This window comes from Salvelinus namaycush, chromosome 8, assembly GCF_016432855.1.
Source record: "Salvelinus namaycush isolate Seneca chromosome 8, SaNama_1.0, whole genome shotgun sequence".
In the NCBI taxonomy this organism is placed as follows: Eukaryota; Metazoa; Chordata; class Actinopteri; order Salmoniformes; family Salmonidae; genus Salvelinus; species Salvelinus namaycush.
In genome coordinates, this window is record NC_052314.1 from 9,676,117 (window position 1) to 9,688,162 (window position 12,046).

Genomic DNA, 12,046 nt, shown 5'->3' on the forward strand with positions numbered 1-12,046 from the left:
CATCCACATCACTAAGAACCTAACATGGTATACACACACCTGCACAGTTTTGAAAAGGGCACGTAAGTGCTTCTTCCCCCTCAGGAGGCTGAACAGATTTGGCATGGGCCCTCAGATCCTCAAAAAGGTATGCAATTCTACAGCCTGAAAAATTGCCAAAGATTCCAGGCACCCACGCCAGGCTAACGTCCGAAAATCCGTACTGTTTCATCGGCTCACGTCCCCATGTGCAGTTGCAAACCGTAGTCTGGCTTTTTTATGGCAGTTTTGGAGCAGTGGCTTCTTCCTTGCTGAGCGGCCCTTGAGGTTATGTTGATATCGGACTCGTTTTACTGTGGATATAGATACATTTGTACCTGTTTCCTCCAGCATCTTCACACGGTCCTTTGTTGTTGTTCTGGGATTGATTTGCACTTTTCGCACCAAAGTACGTTCATCTCTAGGAGACAGAATGCGTCTCCTTCCTGAGCGGTATGCCGGTTGCGTGGTGTTTATACTTGCGTACTATTGTTTGTACAGATGAACGTGGTACCTTCAGGAATTTGGAAATTGCTCCCAAGGATGAACCAGACTTGTGGAGGTATCCAATTTTTTTTCTGAGGTCTTGGCTGATTTCTTTTGATTTTCCCATGATGTCAAGCAAAGAGGCGCTAAGTTTGAAGGTAGACCTTGAAATACATCCACAGGTACACCTCTAATTGACTCAAATGATGTCAATTAGCCTATCAGAAGCTTCTTGAGTCATGACATAATTTTCTGGAATTGTCCAAGCTGTTTAAAGGCACAGTCAACTTAGTGAATGTAAACTTCTGACCCACTGGAATTGTGATAGAGTGAATTATACGTGAAATAATCTGTCTGTAAACAATTGCTGGAAAAATTACTTGTGTCATGCACAACGTAGATGCCCTAACCGACTTGCCAAAACTATAGTTTGTTAACAAGACATTTGTGGAGTGGTTGAAAAACAAGTTTTAATGACTCCAACCTACGTGTATGTAAAACTTTCGACTTCAACTGTACATGTGGTGCAGACATTTTTTAATAGCTTGTGTTGTGGAATTATTCTTTGATTAAAACATTTTAATGTGTTGGACTAGTTAATCATGAATTGGTAACTAGATTCTGATTAAGGGAAAGTTATACCTTACATACGTATTCCCGTGTGCCTATTTGTACATGGATCAAACATGTAATAATGTAGCGAGGGGACTGACAGATTGTTTCAATGATGCACTTGGTCAGAAACGTAGCAGTTTCATTGGAATTTAAAATGACAACAGGAAAATGTTGCAGTTTTAAAGAAAGTTTGTGGCAATTCCAAGCAGTTTGCCATGGGGCGAAGATAAGAGTTTCTAATTTCATTTCCTGCAATTGTACACATTTTGCCATAGGGTGGAGAGAAATGTTTGCAGTTTTAAAGCACATTTCCGGCAATTTTACACATTTTGCTATGTTAATATGATACCTGAGTGAGAGAGACTAACAAAATCAATGGGGGCCCCTTGGAGGTGGGAATGTAGCAGAGGTGAGCTGCAGGTGAGTTCTGGTAGCCATTGTGATGTCATCCCGCCTGAGACTGTCCACCTGTACTGTCTCCTGTCTATCATAAACATGGGTTAGTAGACCAGTGGTTGGCACGTTATCTTCAAGTGTCATTTGATGAGGGTTCGCGTCCCATGAAGCCTACAATTATACATAGGCTTTCATCATTATTGATGACGATATATAACGTACATAGGATCTCATTAATAATCTTTCAATAATGATGTTAATGTAAAATTACATTGTGAAGTTTTGTACATAATAAAGAAGTAACCCTACATTTTGTGTAGAATACCCCGAACGAAACTTACTGTCCCACTCTGTCTATATTCAACTGGCAGATGTTGTTTGAAGTACAGCTGCCCAACATAACTATTGACTGGTCTTCTCATCAACTTGTCACTGGAAACAGTTTTTGTGTTTAACAATGTAATGTAACATGATGTGCTAGGCTATAATATTATATTATACTATATCGTATTCACATTCTCACTCATTCAGCATTTAGCAAGTACAAAGTAGCAAATAACAAACCTAAATGTGTTGATTACCATGATCATGTTGATGTAATTATACTACATAGCTGTTAACAGAGGGAATAAACATGTCACACTGTGAGTATCACACCACTCCATACAACTCTAATATATTTGGCTCTAACAAGCACATATTGTACTCACACATGTCTATACCCAGTGAGAGTTTGGAAACAAAAAGCTACATTCTGTGATTCTAAGAACAGCCAAACGGCTGACCCATTACTGGTATAGAGAGAATGGATGGTGTAGGGAAACGTAACACCTCTCAAATTCATAGACAGCGCTCTGACGGTCTATGACAACCACATGATCATGTTTGACTTATTTTAAAGCAATATACATTGTTTGTTTACATTCATGTTGTTTGTGGAGTAATACAACCTTTTGGGTTATACAAGAGAATCAATTATAAATTATATTCTCCAAGAATAATTGAAAAAATATCAAAGAATTTAAATGACCGCTGAACAGCCTCCTAGACTATCTTAACGAAACACCTCAAAGGATTTGACAATTATGGAACTATCATTCATGTTTAATAATGACTCCTGAGAGAAAATAATGTGTACACCTGTTTTATTGACAACAAACCACATAAACTGTCTGCAACAAGTAACTAAACTTTCATTTTACAGCAACAAATAATCTTCATAAACTATTTGATTTTACCATAAAGATTTTTCGGTTAGGATGCTGACACTACGCAATAGAATTGTTGGTTTCAGTTGATAGTTTCATGGATTGAACAGGTCCTTATGGAGCACACAGAGGGAAATCTCCTTCCACATAATTCATCATTCCAGGCATGTTTATCTTAAGCGGAAACACAGAATAGAAATGACCTCTCAAATCAACTCAGATATACACACAAAAATTCAAATAAAAGTGTGTGTGTGTCAGATTTATTTGTTATACTTACTAGGAATAACATTTAATTTGATGAATGGATCAGTGAATGATAGTGGGCTTACTATACCTCCAAAGTTCATCTGAACACATGGCTCTCTGGCACCCTGATTGTTATTGGGCTCGTCTTTCGCCCAGTTCTCGTGATCAAATTTGGATCCGTCACTCCAGAACCATAGCCTGTCCTGTGGAGAAGAACTGAGGTCTCAGTATCAAAGAAATCACATATAACTAGAACACAACCGTTTATAGATGGAATCCGCAGTGGGGGGAAACAGCACCACTGACCGCCACACCACCATTGTTATTGATTTTGTTGCCAAGCTGAGGAGCGTTGAGCAGCATGTTAAAAAATGGTGGTACATCATGTGCCCTTCTATTACACGTGCAATGATGTCTGAAGGGAAAAAGAGTGGTTGTTTTTTGCAGTAATTTGTTTGTTGCTTTTAGATATCATTTATACTTTTTGAACTATAACCGTTTTAAATTCGCATAAAAGCTCCTTAGCATTCAGTGGGAACTATTTGGATTATCTACTGCTCTTGAAATGTTAATGCAACAAACATTAAATCAACATTGACATGTACAGACTGACTCACCTTAGCTTGCTGCAACATAGCTATTTGCTATCTTTTTGCTCATATAAAGTGTGTTCTATCCCCATTCATTTGAATGGTGTAACGCAGGCTTCAACATTCTCAACTGAAATCACTGCCACAGAACTTCCAGAATGTTAAAACTAAAACATTTCTAAATATTAAAACATTGAATGACTTATGATGCCATAGTACTCACTCTAGCCTACTATGCTATCCCACTATAACCCACTGTGTCAGTTGATACTGCAGTGGGCATCTATAAGATCTTCCAAACCTAGGTCTGACCTCAGAGTAGAGAACTGATCGTAAGGGCTGAGAAGAGACATTTTACTCCTAATTTTATGGGTTATATGAGTCTCATCAGTCCAAACCAGTTAAGAGTTACCAGCAGGTGTCTTGATAATAGAAAAAGGCAGTGAGTCAGTGCTTCCTCCACCATAGACAGGACATTACTTTGGATTTGTTAACATAATGTTATGATATTTCTATATGATCAACCCACAAATAATCTAGACCTACATGCAACAGTATCTCTTGCGCTTTAGACAATGATTTCACATGAGGCCTTATTCACATGAAATGCCTAAATACTGCTAACCACTAGGCTAATAAATAATCACATATTGTTTCTGATTATTTCAAAAACCATGTTCTTTCAAGCGGATTATCATGTTGTTAAAAAAATGCCTAAATTGGGCATGCTTATAGAATTGGGTAATTGAAAGCATTTAGGGGATATGTAAACTTTAATGGTGTTCGGTAAAAATAATAGCCCTTTCAAGCATTTATGCAACATTTCGGAAAGTAACTTGATGCCTACTGTTACAAAACCATGTAGCGTTGTTAAATGGAAGTAACCACTGTGTGAATATAAAATTCTGCTTTTAACAACCATTATACTGTATGATTCAGTGCCATATGCCCAGGGTTAGGTACTGTAGGTTACTTTCTAAATGTAATTCTGTTACAATTACTAGTTACCTGTTCAAAATTGTAATCAGTAATGTAACTTTTGGATTACCCAAACTCAGTAACGTATTATGATAGCTCAAGAGGCGTTAGAAGAAGACAAATGAATATTACCGATTGAACTACATTTTTTTTCTATTAAGGTATTTTAACTTTTACTCAAATATGACAATTGGGTACCTTTTCCACATCTGCCTGAACAGCATCATATCCTCCAATCCAGGTCAGAGGGAAATCGCCAGTCTTGATCAACACCACCGCCTGTAGAAATTGGGACTCCTCAGAGCTGTGCACAGACGCCAGGTTTGCTCCAAGGTACTTCACAGTGTTCTGCACAGACGCCAGGTTTTCTCCAAGGAACATACAGTGGCGCTAGAGCAAGCCGTAGACAGGGACAAAGGCATGTCATAATGTAGGTATTAGTCAGTTGTCCTGTCTTTGTGAGAATGTGTGTTCTGGACTCTCAGAATTAAATATTGGCCATCACAACTAATGTTCTTTGAAATAGGCTCTTCGAGATATTAGTTTATCTCTGTCTTAACTCGTGGCCTGTGGGTTCCAATATACAGGAGTTCTGACTCCACACATTAAATAAATATTGCAAAGCCTAGAAAATTCTAACTAGACAATAACTTAAATGGGGGGTTCAGTATTTTACGTACTGAACATCCATGTGATGCCTGTTAAAATAAGGCAAAATCCCCTTTAAGATAACATCAAACCAAATAAGCAAGTTGATTTCAATTGAACTTCTTTAATTCACAGAAGAGGGTAAGCATTTTACCTCTGCTTCAGGCCATGTCCTTGCAGTCTCAACAAACATGAAGCAGCGTGACTTAAACTGGAACCAACCTATGGGGCATGGGCTTTTTTTATCTGCTGCAGATGCCACCATATCATCTGTAAGGAGAAGACAAAGGGCACGTTAGAAATTGCAGCCAACTTTCAAGGTGGGTCGAGACTGACTGATCTACAAATCACCTGGCATCATAAATAACTACTCAATATTATTTGTAGATCAGTCATTCCACACACACAAACACTCACACACACCACCCCCCTGCTACAACATTAAAAATAATGATGTAAAGTGTGAGGTGAACTCTCTTACTTGCTTCGTCCAGAGTTAGGGTATCACCCAGTGCAAAGGCAGCGCTGAGAAGCAGAAGAATGGTCAACATCGCCATGGTGATAGTCTCCTGGGAGAGAAAGAGCGAGTGAGACACACAGTGAAAGAGAAGACAGACAGTGAAAGAGAAGCCATCAAGTCAAAGTCAGTGAGTACTTCAGAGTGTAGTTAAGTTTCCCAAACCTCTCTTTGAGTACCCCCAGCCATTCCACTTATCTGATATATTCCAGTACTATTACATTAGAGCAGATTCAGCTAATGTAGGGCTGAGGAATACCAAGTATCATCTGTTCCACCACATAGAGAAGATTAGCCTAGCACACATGAATATGCATGTCCCCAAATGGCACCCTATTCCATATAAAGTGCAGTACTTTTAACCAGGGTCAAATATGCTCTATGGGCCCTGGTGAAAAGTAGTGCACTATATAGGGAATAGGGTGCCATTTGGCATGCATTCAGATACAGTATTAGATGAACAGATGTTGAAATCTCACCTGAAATGTTCCGTTGTAGCTTCACTTCTTCGGAGATCTTCAGAGGTCTTCACTGGGTATCTCTCTCTCTCTCTCTGTCCTGCCTGTGAGTTGAGTTCTACCTCTCCCTACTCTCCTTTTTAAAGGACCTGTCCAGTCAGACCCCTCCCTCTTTTTCTCTCTCTCATCCTTTAACACCCTTGCATTCTGTCTGTCCAGCTCAAGACCTGCTGGACCTGTCCGATAGCCACCTGTTTGACAGGGTTGGGTTCATACCAATTTGAAGGTAGTCATTTGTATTTATAATTCAAAAATTAACAACTTTTGAAAGAAATTAATGGGTTGCACGTTGCATTGCAATATTGTTATGAATATTCTCTTGAGCACAGGTGCCCGACTGAAGATTCTACTGAATTCTACCTAATTGGCACTGATGAGGACGTAGGCTTGGAAACACAATGACATTCAGAAGGCAAATCATTAGTAGAAAAACCTTTGTCATCATTGTGATTTCTTTAGGTTGACTTTTTTTTGCAGTTTAACTAGCTAGCTAGCTCTGGAATTTTTTGGAATAATTTGAATTATCTGTCTTAAATTTGAATGTGCTGCCAACCCTGCTGTCTGTCTGTTAGCTAATTATGAACTGTATTCACCCCAAAGTCACTGCATCAGAGATGGGCCACTCCACCCCTCAGGGGCTTACCAAGGCTGTATCCGAAATACCACCCTATCATTTTTGTATACACTACCAGTCAAAAGTTTGGACACACCTACTCATTCCAGGGTTTTTCTATATTTGTACTATTTTCTACATTGTAGAATAATAGTGAAGACATTAAAACTATGAAATAACACATATGGAATCATGTAGTAACCAAAAAAGTGCTAAACAAATCTAAATAAATGTTATATTTGAGATTCCTCAAAGTAGCCACTCTTTTGCCTTGATGAAAGTGTTGCACACGCTTGGCATTCTCTCAACCAGCTTCATCTGGAATGTTTTTCCAACAGTCTTGAAGGAGTTCCCACATATGCTGATCACTTGTTGGCTGCTTTTCCTTAACTCTGCATTCCAACTCATCCCAAACCATCTCAATTGGGTTGAGGTCAGGTGATTGTGGAGGCCAGGTCATCTGATGCGGCACTCCATCACTCTCCTTCTTGGTCAAATAGCCTTTACACAGCCTGGAGGGGTATTTTGGGTATTATGTCCTGTTTAAAAACAAATGATAGTCCCACTAAGTGCACACCAGATAGGATGGTGAATCGCTGCAGAATGCTGTGGTAGCCATGCTGTTTAAGTGTGCCTTGAATTCTAAATAAATCACTGACAGTGTCACAAGCAAAGCACCCCCACACGATCACACTTCCTCCTCCATGCTTCACAGTGGGAATCACACATTCGAAGATCATCCATTCACTTACCCTTCGTCTCATAAAAACACGGTGATTGGAACCAAAAATCTCAAATTTGAACTCATCAGACCAAAGGACAGATTTCCAACGGTCGAATGTCCATTGCTCGTGTTTCTTTGTCCAAGCAAGTCTCTTCTTCTTATTGGTGTCCTTTAGTAGTGGTTTCTTTGCAGCAATTCGACCATGAAGGCCTGATTCACGCAGTCTCCTCTGAACAGTTGATGTTGAGATATGTCTGTTACATGAACTCTGTGAAGCATTTATTTGGGCTGCAATCTGAGGTGCAGTTAATTGCCGATTTCTGAGGCTGGTAACTCTAATGAACTTATCCTCTGCAGGAGAGGTAACTCTGGGTCTTCCTTTCCTGTAGCGATCCTCATGAGAGCCATTTTCATCATAGAGCTTGATGGTTTTTGCGACTGCATTGACTGACCTTCATGTCTTAAAGTAATGATGGACTGTCGTTTCTCTTTGCTTATTTGAGCTGTTCTTGCCATAATATGGACTTGGTCTTTTACCAAATAGAGCTATATACTGTACCAACCCTACCATGTCACAACACAACTGTTTTTCTCAAATGTATTAAGAAGGAAATAAATTCCATGAAATAACAAGGAACACATGTTAATTGAAATGTATTCCAGGTGACTACCTCATCAAGCTGGTTGAGAGAATGCCAAGAATGTGGAAAGCTGTCATCAAGGCAAAGCATGGCTACTTTGAAGAATCTCAAATATAAAATATATTTAGATTTGTTTAACACTTTTTTGGTTACTACATAATTCCATATGTTATTTCATAGTTTCGATCTCTTCAATGTTATTCTACAATGTAGAAAATAGTAAAAATAAAGTAATACCCTGGAATGAGTAGGTGTGTCCAAACGTTTGACTGGTACCGTATACATATATATAAGTATATATATAGCGCTACTTTTGACCAGGGCCCATAGGGATTTGTGATGCTATCCATGTCATTGCACATAGTATATAGTACAGTGGCTTCTGTTTCTGTTTGTTACCTTATTTTTTTATTAAATAGAATAATCTACATTTCTCTAAGTGAGTACAAGTTGATTAAAACACCTGGATTTTTGTTGAATATTTCAAATTGATAGTACATGTAAATACCTTAATCGGAGTCCAAGCAGTATACAGTGTTGTGAAAAAGTATTTGCCCCTTCCTGATTTGTTATTTTTTTGCACATTTGTCACACTTAAATGTTTCAGATCAAACAAATTTAAATATTACACAAAGATAACCCAAGTAAACACAAAATGCAGTTTTTAAGTGATGATTTTATTTATTAAGGGAAAAAAGCTATCTGAATTGTTTTAATTCAGCCACATTGGAGGGTTTTCTGAGCATGAACCGCCTTTTTTAGGTCACGCCACAGCATCTCAATTGGATTCGAGTCCGGACTTTGACTAGGCCACTCCAAAACCTTTATTTTGTTTTTTTTAAGCCATTCAGTGGTGGACTTGCTGGTGTGTTTTGGATCATTGTCCTGATGGCCGGACATTCTCCTTCAGGATTTTTTGGTAGAGCGCAGATTTCATGGTTCAACCAATCACAGCAAGTCGTCCAGGTCCTGAAGCAACAAAGCAGCCCATCACACTACCACCAACATATTTGACTGTTGGTATGATGTTCTTTTTCTGAAATGCTGTGTTACTTTTACGCCAGATGTAACGGGACACTCACCTTCCAAAAAGTTCAACTTTTGTCTCGTCAGTCCACATAATATTTTCCCAAAAGTCTTGGGGATCATCAAGATGTTTTTTGCCAAAAGTGAGACGAGCGTTTATGTTATTTTTGGTCAGCAGTGGTTTTCGCCTTGGAACTCTGCCATGGATGCCAGTTTTGCCCAGTCTCTTTCTTATGGTTGAGTCATGAACACTGACCTTAACTGAGGCAAGTGAGGCCTGCAGTTCTTTAGATGTTGTTGTGGGTTCTTTTGTGACCTCTTGGATGAGTCGTCGCTGCGCTCTTGGGGTAATTTTGGTAGGCCGGCCACTCCTGGGAAGGTTCACCACTGTTCCAGATTTTCTCCATTTGTGGATAATGGCTCTCACCATGGATCGCTGGAGTCCCAAAGCTTTATAAATGGCTTTGTAACCCTTTCCAGACTGATTGAAGTCAATTACTTTGTTTCTCATCTGTTCCTGAATTTCTCTGGATCGTGGCATGATGTCTTGCTTTTTGAGATCTTTTGGCCTACTTCAGTTTGTCAGACAGGTTCTATTGAAGTGATTTCTTGATTCAACAGGTCTGGCAGTAATCAGGCCTGGGTGTGGCTAGTGAAATTGAACTCAGCTTTCCAAAAAATGTGATTAATCACAGTAAATTCATGATTTAACAAGGGGGGGCAATTACTTTGTCACATAGGGCCATGAAGGTTCAGATAGCTTTTTTCCCTTAATAAATAAAATGATCACTTAAAAACGGCATTTTGTGTTTACTTGGGTTACCTTTGTGTAATATAAAAATGTGTTTGATGATCTGAAACATTTAAGTGTGACAAATGTGCAAAAAAATAAGAAATCAGGAAGGGGGCAAATACTTTTTCACAGCACTGTATTTGATCGGTGCATATGCCAGCAGCGCAAGCCTCCCTTTTTTGCACAAGTGAATTGAGTTTAGCTGTTTACATAATCGTAGTGAAAAGCTTTGTGCAAAGAGCAAAAAATAACATAAACCTCATTATAATCTCGCAGTGGGATTTAATTTGAAATCTTCTTTAAAAAGTGTATTAAACTTTAGTTTTAACAAAAATGTAGTAAACTGAGCAATACATACATATTCACCTCTTTATAATACTTATTGTTGAAGAAAAGGTTCAAATGAAATTAGGGTTATGGTACATTTTGCACTTTGCATTTGCTCTATGAAAATTGTGACTTAACTTTATTATTTGTTTGTAGTGGCTATTTAAAAAAATATATTATTTTTTATTATCCAGGCTTCTGATAAAAATCAATGAATGAGACATTCCTAACATTACACCCGGTAACAACAACTTCTGTAAGGCTATCGGTCCGGTCCAGCCAGCACGGCTGCAATAGAACAGGAATGGCTGTCATTCTAATTCTATGAATTCTGTAATTGTACAGATGGGGTGAAGGGTCAATGTCTTAAGGCTGAGGTGCTGAAGGGAGATATGCTGCAGGACCAGGGGAGTAGAGAGAAGGGGGAGATGAGGAGAGGAGATGAGAGGGGAAGGGAGGAGGACAGGTGATGGGTCAGTGTCTTAAGGCTGAAGTGTTAGGGGGTAGATATGCAGTTGGACCAGCAGCATTCCTTTTTGAGGAGAAGAGGGGGTGAGAGGAGGAGAGAGGGAATTGCTAGCATGCCTTTCTTTGTGCGTGTGAGGCCTCTCTCACCACACCCAGTCGTCTAGGTGAGTTTCTGAATTGCAGGAAGAACAGGACGATGGAATAGATGGAATTCTATGTCCCAAATGGAACCTCTCACCAGAGCCCTATGAGCCCTGTTCAAAAGAAGTGGTTGGAATAGGGTGCCATGTGGGACACAACCATAGGGTCTAAAGTCTACCCCTTGATAACCTGACCAGTCTTCTATCATATCCATCTTCTACAATCGGGATACTATAGTGGCCTGACCTCTGACCTCTTCTAGTGTAGCGTTTAGACGTTGTGAAAGTCTTTGATGGCAGGAGTGCAAAATAAGTGAAAAAACATCATAAACCTCATAATTATCTAGCAATAGGGCTCTGGTCAAAGTAGTGAACTATATAGGTCATAGGGAATATACTGCCATTGGGATACAACCTATGTCTTGAAGGTTTCCTGTGTAAAACTGTACTTAGTGTATACAAGATATGTTGTTGGCTTAAAGCTACAATATTTTATTGAACACTTATATTCAACCCACAGAAACACATACAGTATAAGGCCTTCCCTCTGCCTCCCTTCAGCAAATCTGACCACAACTCTCAAATCAAATCAAATGTTATTGGTCACACATATATGCTTGTGTTCCTAACTCCAACAGTGCAGTAATATCTAACAATTCACAACAATACACACAAATCTAAAAGTAAAAGAATGGAATTAAGAAATATGTACATTTTCGGACGTGGCATTGACAAGAATACAGGAGAATACAGTATATACTGTTCATATGAAATGAGTAAAACAGTATGTAAACATTATTAACGTGACCAGTGTTCCATGTCAATGTACATAGGGCAGCAGCCTCTAAGGTGCAGGGTTGAGTAACCAGATGGTAGCCAGCTAGTGACAGTGACTAAGTTCAGGGCAGGCTACTGGGTGGAGGCCTGCTTTCCGTTTAGAAATGAAAGCTCAAACAAGAAGTACCAGTGATGTGCTCAATATGAAAGTGGTCCGATGAAGCAGACGTGAGGCTACAAGACTGTTTTGCCTGTACAGACAGGGATATGTTCTGGGATTTTTTAGATAGCATTGAGGAGTTTACCACATCAGT

The 12,046-nt window shown here is 39.2% G+C and overlaps 1 protein-coding gene across 1 annotated transcript; it reads right to left on the bottom strand.

Annotated features, from left to right (window-relative positions):
• Positions 1-2,120: 2,120 nt before the first annotated feature.
• Positions 2,121-5,745, bottom strand: LOC120051722 (ladderlectin-like). The gene is made up of 5 exons (XM_038998609.1): positions 5,670-5,745; positions 5,343-5,458; positions 4,754-4,930; positions 3,061-3,175; positions 2,121-2,128 (listed from the first exon to the last, which is right to left on the bottom strand). The coding sequence occupies exons 1-5, from the start codon at positions 5,743-5,745 to the stop codon at positions 2,121-2,123; spliced, it is 492 nt and encodes a 163-aa protein (XP_038854537.1).
• Between the last annotated feature and the right edge of the window lie 6,301 nt (positions 5,746-12,046).

Excerpts from the sequence above, each read along its gene's own strand:
- LOC120051722 (XM_038998609.1), bottom strand. The coding sequence starts at position 5,745 with ATGGCGATGTTGACCATTCTTCTGCTTCTCAGCGCTGCCTTTGCACTG. Across the intron at positions 5,459-5,669 it reads CCTAACTCTGGACGAAGCAA|ATGATATGGTGGCATCTGCA; the intron begins GTAAGAGAGTTC and ends TTCTCCTTACAG. Across the intron at positions 3,176-4,753 it reads GAGGATATGATGCTGTTCAG|GACAGGCTATGGTTCTGGAG; the intron begins GCAGATGTGGAA and ends TCTTCTCCACAG.